This window comes from Rhinolophus ferrumequinum, chromosome 9 (genome assembly GCF_004115265.2).
Source record: "Rhinolophus ferrumequinum isolate MPI-CBG mRhiFer1 chromosome 9, mRhiFer1_v1.p, whole genome shotgun sequence".
Taxonomy (NCBI): domain Eukaryota; kingdom Metazoa; phylum Chordata; class Mammalia; order Chiroptera; family Rhinolophidae; genus Rhinolophus; species Rhinolophus ferrumequinum.
Genome location: NC_046292.1, coordinates 93,091,641 through 93,102,256, shown reverse-complemented (window position 1 = coordinate 93,102,256; position 10,616 = coordinate 93,091,641). Strand labels below are relative to the sequence as shown.

General features: G+C 37.5%; 1 protein-coding gene across 1 annotated transcript; it reads right to left on the bottom strand.

Moving 5' to 3' along the window:
* Positions 1–251: 251 nt before the first annotated feature.
* LOC117027371 (histone H3.3A-like) lies at positions 252–884 on the bottom strand. The gene has a single exon (XM_033115044.1). The coding sequence runs from the start codon at positions 882–884 to the stop codon at positions 474–476; it is 411 nt and encodes a 136-aa protein (XP_032970935.1). The 3' UTR covers positions 252–473.
* Positions 885–10,616: the final 9,732 nt, after the last annotated feature.

Below are 10,616 nucleotides of genomic sequence, written 5' to 3'. Positions count from 1 at the left end.
AGCATTAAAAACATGTACTTGCATGTAGGACAACTCAGTTAGAAAAGTATAGCGAATGGATGGAATCTACTGTATGATAAAAATGCTACAAACACCATTTAGTTGCCATCAATAAGAAATTTACTTGTTTTAAAAAAATCCAAATGCTGGCATTGTCCAGAAAAATTTAACAGGTTTATTTATAATTGTTATAAAGTTGAACTGCTGAAACTTGTTTTGTTCACTGAAACTTTTGACTCGCATTAATGCTTTGTCCCCGCATTTATATTAAAAATTCACGCACAAATGAAAATGGAAAAACTGCCAATACCTGATTTCTGTCCCCTATTTTTCCACTTGCAATCATATACTTAGGTACCTTTTGACCCCATGGAAAAAAAAATAACTAACATTCAGAACTACCAATAACAGGAAGAAGAGAATTTTTTTTTTTTTTTTTTAAAGAATGAAATGTTTCCCATCATAGTGGATTCTTAAGCACGTTCTCCACGTATGCGGCGTGCTAGCTGGATGTCTTTTGGCATAATTGATACACGTTTGGCATGGATAGCACACAGGTTGGTATCTTCAAAAAGGCCAACCAGATAGGCCTCACTTGCCTCCTGCAAAGCACCAATAGCTGCACTCTGAAAGCGCAGATCTGTTTTGACATCCTGAGCAATTTCTCGCACCAGACGCTGGAAGGGAAGTTTGCCAATCAGAAGTTCAGTGGACTTCTGATAACGTCTAATTTCACGGACTGCCACGGTACCAGGCCTGTAACGATGAGGTTTCTTCACCCCTCCAGTAGAGGGCGCACTCTTGCGAGTGGCTTTTGTAGCCAATTGCTTCCTGGGTGCTTTACCACCGGTAAATTTGCAGGCAGTCTGCTTTGTACGAGCCATGGTATAGAGACCTCCTTACTTACCCCCCTTCTCCTTCGGCTGGAACTCGGCGAGCTAGAGCGCTGGCGTTAAAGAGTGACGGCGACGCGGCGGCGGCTGCGAACAAAATTCTGATTTTTTTTATGGTCTGTGAATCCCATACATCATACCAGGAAACTAATTTAAACCAATCACCCTTGCCTGCAAGCGGTTGAAATCGAAAGTCCCATGATGTATTAGTATTTGTTGTATGTACCTCACCAAGGGACAAAACCTTTATGCTGAAATTTACTGATAAGAATAGATGGAGGAACATGTCATCAAAATGGCGGCATGAGGTGAGCCTCTGGAAATCTCCCCTGGAATTTACAATAAATTGAAAAACTATAACTCCACAAAGGATTCCCTGCACAGCAGACAGGCAAAATGAAGAGTCTCATTACTGAATTCACCTAAAGGTGGACAAATTGCGTGAGCAGGGAAGGAGGAAAGAGAGAAGTGTGGAGACGGAGCTGCGTGGGCACAGGACGCAGACACAGCTCAGTGCTCTGAGCTATCTGCATCGCGGAACTACCACAGCTGTGGGAGAGGAAAAAACTCGGACTGCTAGGGATCTGCTTATGGCCCACTGGGCTGAGGGGACAGCATATAACACGGCTGAACCCAACGCTCACAGCAGAGACTTCGGAGCAAAGACTGAGGGAAGAAGGACGAAAATGGTGGTTTAAGCCCTCACTGCCACAGAGAACAGAAGCCTTAAGCACTGAGCCTAGCCACCCCCTCACACCCTGCCAGAGCTCGCCCCACACCCACCTGCACAGGGCAAGAAGTGGAACAGTAGCAGCATCAGATCAAAAGAACAGAATATTTGCAGTTCTGAGAACTGTGGTCCACAGACACAGATTCACAGCCCAATTAGTTCCAGCAAAGGGGAGGGAGCTGTGAAAGCAGGACCGGCTGTGGTAGTGGTCACCGCCATTGTTCTGGGCCAATTTTCACAACTCACCCCACCTCTGTCCCCACCTATCTGGGCGGATCCTGCAGGAGTAAACAGAACTGCGAAAACACACGGGCTCTGAATCTTGTGCAGGAAGAGCTTTGAAACTTCAAAATCTCTCCGTATCCCGACAGGGACACAAAGCCCTATGACCCAGGTGAACTGTTAACAGAGGAGGAGCCCGCCTTCCAGGGAATCACCCCATTGTGTGAGTAGCTGGAAAAGTGCAGAGGAAACATAACACTGCAGTGTGAGAGAGGGGAAAAAAAAGCTTCAGTTGGAGAGAAAATAAAACATTCTACAAACACATATTGGAAAACAAAAGAAAGACCTCTTCCTATCAACCTGTAGCAGAAGCCACTCCTGTAGATGTCCAGGAAGAGAAATAATAAATCATTAATTGCCATGAATAACCAAGGCAACAAGACAGCTCAGAGAGAAAGAGAAAAGTCTCCAAGAAAGGAACTTAAAGATACGGAAACATGTGACTTAAATGACAGAGAATTCAAGATTGCAGTTCTGAAAAAAATCAACAAGATGCAAGAAAACACAGAAAGGGGGGCCAGCCCGGTGGCTCAGGTGGTTAGAGCTCCATGCTCCTAACTCCGGAGGTTGCCAGTTCGATTCCCACATGGGCCAGTGGGCTCTCAACCACAAGGTTGCCAGTTCAATTCCTCGAGTCCAGCAAGGGATGGTGGGCTCCGCCTCCTGCAACTAAAATTGAACACAGCACCTTCAGCTGAGCTGCCTCCTGGATGGCTCAGTTGGTTGGAGCGCATCCTCTCAACCACAAGGTTGCTGGTTCGACTCCCCCAAGGGATGGGGGGCTGTGCCCCCTCAACTAGCAACGGCAACTGGACCTGGAGCTGAGCTGTGCTCTCCACAACCAAGACTGAAAGGACAACAACTTGAAGCTGAACGGCACCCTCCACAACTAAGATTGAAAGGACAACATGACTTGGAAAAAAGTCCTGGAAGTACACATTGTTCCCCAATAAAAGTCCTGTACCCCGTCCCCAATAAAAAAAATCTTTAAAAAAAAAAGAAAAGTAAACACAGAAAGGCAGTTTAATGTACTCAGAAACACAATCAAAGAATAATATGAACATTTTACCAAAGAGATTGAAATTTTTAAAAAGAACAAAATAGAATTTCTGGAGATTAAGAACTCAATAGAAGAAATTAAGAATGAAACAGCCAGCTTAGGTAGTAGAGTTGACCAGATGGAGGAAAGAATCAGTGACATCAAAGATAGAAACCTGGAAATTACACAGATTGGAGAGGAAAGAGACTTGAGACTTAAAAGAAATGAAAGAACTCTACAAGAACTTTCTGACTTCATCAGAAAGAGCAATATAAGAATAATGGGCATACCAGAAGGAGAAGAAAGAGAGAAGGGAACAGAGAGTATATTCAAACAAATAGTCGATGAGAACTTCCCAAACTTGTGGAAAGAACTGGATCCTCAAATCCAAGAAGCAAATAGAACACCTAATTACCTCAATCCCAACAGGCCTTCTCCAAGGCATATTGTATTAAAGCTGTCAAAAATCAATGACAAAGAAAGAATCCTCAAGGCAACCAGGGAAAAGAAGACAGTAACCTACAAAGGAAAACCCATTAGCTTATCATCAGATTTCTCAGCAGAAACTCTACAAGCCAAGAGGGAGTGGAACCAAATATTCAAACTATTGAAAGAGAGAAATTAGGAACCAAAAATACTATATCCAGCAAAGATGGCCTTTAGATATGAAGGAGGAATAAAGACCTTTTTAGACATACAGAAGCTGAGGGAATGTTCTAATACACGACCTGCACTACAAGAAATACTAAAGGAGGCTATTCGACCACCATCAACAGGGACAATTAGTGGCAACCAAAACATAAAAAGGGAGAGAGTAAGGCCTGAACCAGAATATGGGAATGGAGAAAGTAGGCATACTGAAAAATGGAATACTCTAAATATCAAACTTTCTTTTACATAAAATTAAGGGTAACCACTCAAGAAAAATCCAGAACTGAAATATATACTGTAATAAAAGAAGAAACAGAGGGAAACCTCATAGAATACCACCACACAGAAATAATAGACAACAACAAAAAGGCAAAGAAGCAATGGAGACACAGTTTTACCAGAAAATTAAGATACAATGATAGGAAATCCTCACATCTCAATAATCACCTTAAATGTAAATGGACTGAACTCACCAATAAAAAGGCACAGAGTAGCAGATTGGATCAAAAAACTAAGCCCAACCATTTGCTGTTTCCAAGAGACACATCTCAGCTACAAGGACAAGCATAGACTCAAAGTGAAAGTGTGGAAATTGACACTCCTAGCAAATGGTATCCAGAGAAAATCAGGTGTAGCCATACTGATATCAGATGAAAGACTTCATGGTGAAAAAGGTAACAAGAGACAAAGATGAACATTTCATAATGGGAAAGGGACTATACAACAAGAAGACATAACAGTCATCAGTATTTATGCCCCCAATCAGGGAGCACCGAATATACCAAGCAACTACTAACAGAACTAAAGGGAGAAATTGACCAAAACACAACTATACTAGGGGACCTAAATACATCATTGGCAGCTATAGATAGGTCATTCGAACATAACATAAATAATGAAATATTAGCCCTAAAGGTCACATTAGATGAAATCAACATAATTGACATTTATAGAACACTTCATCAATAACATCAGACTATACATTTTTTTCTAGTATACATGGAACTTTCTCAAGGATAGACCATATATTGGGACATAAAATCAGCCTTAGCAAATTTAAGAAGATTGAAATCATACCAAGCATATTCTCTGATCACAAGGCTTTGAAATTGGATATCAACTGCAAAAAGAAAGCTGGAAAAACCACAAACACATGGAGATTAAACAAGATATTTGTGAAGAAAAACCGGGTCAAAGAGAAATGTGAGGAGAGATCAAAAGATATATAGAAACAAATGATAATGAAAATACATCCTACCAAAATTTTTGGGATGCAGTGAAAGCAGTTTTAAGAGGGAAATTTATATCATTACAGGCCTATCTCAAGATATAAGAAAAATCCCAAATAAATAACCTCATGTTAAACCTTAAAGAACTAGAAAAAGAAGAACAAATGAAACCCAGGGTCAGCAGAAGAAAGAAAAAAATAAAAATCAGAGCAGAACTAAATGAAATAGAGAACAAAAAGACAATAGAAAAAATTAATGTGACAAAGAGTGGGCTCTTTGAAAAGATTAACAAATAGACAAACCCTTGACTAGGCTTACTAAGATAAAAAGAGAGAAGACACTAATAAACAAAATCAGAAATGAAAAAGGGGAGGTTATCACGGATGTCACAGATATACAAAGGATCATCTAAGAATACTATGAAGGACTGTATGCCAATGAATTCAATAACCTTGAAGAAATGCACAAGTTCTTAGAAACATATAGCGTTCCTAGGCTGAACCATGAAGAACTGAAAAATCTAAACAGACCGATCACCAGTAAGGAAATTGTATGAGTCATGCAAAACCTTCCCAAAAGCAAAAGTCCTGGACCAGATTCCTTCACTAGTGAATTCTACCAAACCTTCAGAGAGGATCTAATACATATTGTGCTCAAACTCTTCCAAAAAATTGAAGAAGAGACAGTACTCCCTGACTCATTTTATGAGGCCAACATTACCCTGATACCAAAACCTAGTAAGTACAGCACAAAAAAAGAGAACTACAGACCAGACCAATGTCTCTGATGAATACAGATGCAAAAATCCTAAACAAAACTCTAGCAAATCGAATGCAACAATGCATTAAAAAGATTAGTCATCACGACCAAGTGGGGTTCATCCCAGGGGCACAAGTGTGGTTCAACATCTGCAACTCCATCAATGTGATACATCCCATAAACAAAATAAAGGACAAAAATCATATCATTATATCAATTGATGCAGAAAAAGCATTTGACAAGATACAACATCCATTTATGATTAAAACACTTAATAAAATAGATATAGAAGTAAAATACCTTAACATAATAAAGGCCACATATGACAAGCCCTCAGCTATTCTCATAATTAATGGTGAAAAACTGAAGCCCTTTGCTCTACGTTCAGGAACACGACAGGGCTATCCCCTATCACCTGTGCTTTTCAACATAGTGTTGGAAGTCCTTGCCAGAGCAATCAGGCAAGAGAAAGAAATAAAAGGCATCCAAATTGGGAATGACGAAGTTAAATTGTCACTCTTTGCAGATGACGTGATGCTATACATAGAAAACCCTAAAGACTCCACCCAAAAGCTATTAGAAACAATCAACGAATACAGTAAAGTTGCCGGCTACAAAATCAACATACAAAAGTCCATTGCATTCCTGTATACTAACAATGAAATCTCAGAAAAAGAAATTAAAAAAAAAAAGTTCCTTTTGCAATTGCAGCAAAAAGAATAAAATACCTAGGAATAAACTTAAACAAGGATGTGAAAGACCTATATAATGAACACCACAAGACATTTTGAAAAGAAATTGAAGACACAAAGAAATGGAAAGACATTCCTTGCTCATGGATTGGAAGAATCAACATAGTTGATTCAATCAACATAAAAAGGTCATATTACACAAAGCAATATACAGATTTAATACAATCCCCATCAAAATCCCAATGCCATTTTTTAAAGAAAATAGAACAAAAAATCATCAGATTTGTTTGGAACCACAAAACACCCCAAATAGCCAAAGCAATCTTAAGTAAAAAGAACAATGCTGGAGGTATCACACTTCCTGACTTTAGCTTGTACTACAGGGCAACAGTAATCAAAATAGCATGGTATTGGCAGAGAAACAGACCCGTAGACCAATGGAATAGAATTGAGAACTCAGAAATTAAACCACATAAATATGGACAGATAATTTTTGGCAAAGAAGGAAAAAACATGCAATGGAGAAAAGACAACCTCTTCAATAAGTGGTGCTGGGAGAACTGGAAAGCTACTTGCAAAAGAATGAAACTGGACTGCTATCTGTCACCATGTACCAAAATTAATTCAAAATGGATCAAAGCCTTAAGCATAAGATCTGACACAATAAACTGCATAGAAGAAAACTTAAGTACTATACTTATGGACCTTGGGTTCAAAGAGCATTTTATGAATTTGACGCCAAAGACAAGGGAATTAAAAGCTAAAATAAATGAATGGGACTATATCAAACTTAAAAGCTTCTGCACAGCAAAAGAAACCATTGACAAACTAAAGAGGCAACCAACTGAGTGGGAGAAGATTTTTGCAAACAGTGCCTCCGATAAGGGGCTAATATCCAAAATATACAAGGAACACATGCAACTCAACAACAGAAAAACAAACAACCCAATTGAAAAATGGGCAGAGGATCTGAAGAGACATTTCTCTAAAGAAGACATACAAATGGCAAATAGACATATGAAAAAATGCTCAACATCACTAATCATCAGAGAAATGAAAATAAAAACCACAATGAGATATCACCTCACCCCAGTCAGAATGGCTATCATCAACAAGAGAAGTAGTAACAAGTGTTGGAGAGGCTGTGGAGAAAAAGGAACCCTCATACACTGTTGGTGGGAATGCAGACTGTTGCAGCCGATATGGAAGGCAGTGTGGAGGTTCCTCAAAAAATTATGAATAGAATTACCATATGACCCAGCAATCCATCTCCTGGGTATCTAACCCAAAAATTTGAAAACATTTATGCATAAAGACACGTGTGCTCCAATGTTCATTGCAGCTTTGTTTACGGTGGCCAAGACATGGAAACAACCAAAATGTCCTTCAATAGATGAATGGGTAAAGAAGTGGTAGTATATATACACAATGGAATACTATTCGGTAGTAAGAAAAGATGAATTAGAACCATTTGTGACAACATGGTTGGATCTTGAGATTATAATGCTAAGCAAAATAAGTCAGATAGAAAGATCAGAGAACCACATGATTTCACTGATATGTGGTATATAAACCAAAAACAACAGAAGAATAAGATAAACAAATGAGAAAGAAAAACTCATAGATGCAGACAATAGTTTAGTGGTTACCAGAGGGTAAGGGGGAAGCGGGGTGGTAGATGAGGGTAAAGGGGATCAAATATATGGTGATGGAAGGAGAACTGACTCTGGTTGGTGAACACACAATGGGATTTATAGATGATATAATACAGAATTGTACACCTGAAATCTATGTAACTTTACTAATAATTGTCACCCCAATAAACTTTAATTAAAAAAAAACAAACACTTAGCACAGGCAGGAAGTGAAGACTAAGGCAAAGTTGTACACAGCCTGATTGAGCAACGAAGGTGTTACCCAACACATAAACAACCAGCAAAAACTGAGAAAACCTCATTTCTTCCTTCCTTCCTTCCTTCCTTCCTTCCTTCCTTCCTTCCTTCCTTCCTTCCTTCCTTCCTTCCTTCCTTTCTTTCTTTCTTTCTTTCTTTCTTTCTTTCTTTCTTTCTTTCTTTCTTCTTTTCTTTATTCTTTCTTTCTTTTCTCCTTTCTTTCTCTCTTTCTTTTTCTTCAGATATTCAAGGAAATATCTGTCAAAGCACTAACTGACTAAAAGCTGAAGGATCAGAGATTTCAGAGACCACACATGAGAGAGAATACAGACTTTACAAAAGTAGCTTAGAAGAATCAATAAACAAAAACTGCAACCCACGGAAAGCACAAAAACTAATCCTAAAAAGGGAAGAAACTGATATCCATAGTTAACATATTATAATATCCAAAATGTCCGGTTTTCAACCAAAAAGTATAAAATGTGCAAACAAACACTAAAATATAAGGCTCATTCAAATGAGAAATGAACAGAAATGTTTCCTGAGGAAGCACAGATCTTGAACGTATTAAACAAACACATTAAGTCAACTGTCTTAAATATGCACTAAAGAAAACCATAGACCAAAGGCTGAAGGACACCAGGAGAACAATGTCTCACAAATACAGATTATTGTTATTAAAAAGTAACAAAAAAGAGATTCTGGAGGTAAAAATTTCAAACTGAAATGAAAAATTCACTATAGGATTTCAAAAAGTACATTTGAATAAATGAAAGAATTAGAAAACTTAAAGAAATTCCGTTGAAAATATCCAGTTTGAAGAGCAGACTGAAAGAAGAACTAGGAAAAATGAACAGAGCCAAAGAGACGTGTGGGTCACCATCAAGCATACCAACATACACACAATAAGAGTCTTAGGAGGAGAAGATAAAGAAAAGGGGGGAAGAAAGAATATTGAAAGACATAATACCTGAGGAATGCTGGGAGTATGGCACAGTTGGAAACACCAGGAATCTGTCTCCCCATGTAGAAAACAACTGTGGTTATGCTAACATAAAACAAAATAGACTTAGGTAAAACAAACAAAAAACAGTTACAAGTGACAAGGAAGGACATTATGTATTTTAAAAAAAAAGGATTAATAGAGCAGGAAGATATAACATTTATACCCCAAATGACAGACCATTAAAATATATGAAATTAAAATTGACAATTGAAGGGAAAGATAGACAGCTCTATATCTATATTTGGAGACTTCACTACTCCATTCACCATAGGGGATAGAACAACCAGACAGAAGATAAGTAAGGAAATAGATGACTTAAACAACATAATAAACCAACTAGTTCTAACAGAAATATACAAAACACATTATCCAACAATAATGGAATAAACATTCTTCTCAAGTACACGTGGGACATTTTCCAGGATATGCCATATGTTAGGCCACAAATTAAGTCTCAGTAGAGTTAAAAAGATAGGTATCATGCATGGTATCTATTCCATCCACAATGGGATGAAGTTAGCAATCAATATGGAAGGAAAACTGGAAAATTCACAAATTTGTGGAAATTAAGCAACACAGTTTTAACCAATGTATCAAAGAGAGCATCAACATGGGAAATTAGAAAATTCATATTTGTGAATGAAAATCAAAAGACAACTTACAGAAAAATCCAAAGGTTGAAATCATACAAAGTATTTTCTCTGAGCACAATGGGTTGAAACTAGAAATCAATAACAGAAGGAAATCTGTAAAATTCACAAGTATATAGAAATTAAGCAACATACTCATAAACAACAAATGAGTCAAAAAAGAAATCTCAAAGGAAATTAGAAAATACCTAGAGGCAAATAAAATACCACACACAACATACCAAAATTATAGGATGCACTAAAAGCAGTGTTTATAGGAAAATGTATAGCTATATACATCCACATTAAAAAGAAAAAAGATCTCAAATCAATAACCTAAATTTGCACCATAGAACTAGAAAAAGAATAAGCCAAACCCAAAGCCAACAGAAGGAAGAGAATAATATAGTGGAGATAAATGAAATAGAGAATAGAGAAAATTAATGAAAACAAAATTTGTTTCTTTGAAAAGATCGACAAAATTGACAAACATTTAAATAGGTTGACTAAGAAAAAGAGAGAAGACTCAAATTATTAAATCAGAAATGAAAGTGGGGACATCACTACTGACCTTATAGAAACAGAAAGGATTATAAGACAATACTATGAACAGTTTAATTATATGCCAACAAATTAGATAAAGAATAAATACCTTGTCTTGTTCCTTTGTTGTTTTCAGTGTTATATACCACAGATAAGTGAAATCATATGGTTCTCTAGTTTTTTTGTCTGACTTATTTCGCTTAGCATAATAATGTCAAGACAAACAAATGAAGAAACAAAAACTCATAGACACAGACAATAGTTTAGTGGT

Coding starts and splice junctions, on each gene's coding strand:
- LOC117027371 (XM_033115044.1), bottom strand. CDS start 884: ATGGCTCGTACAAAGCAGACTGCCTGCAAATTTACCGGTGGTAAAGCA.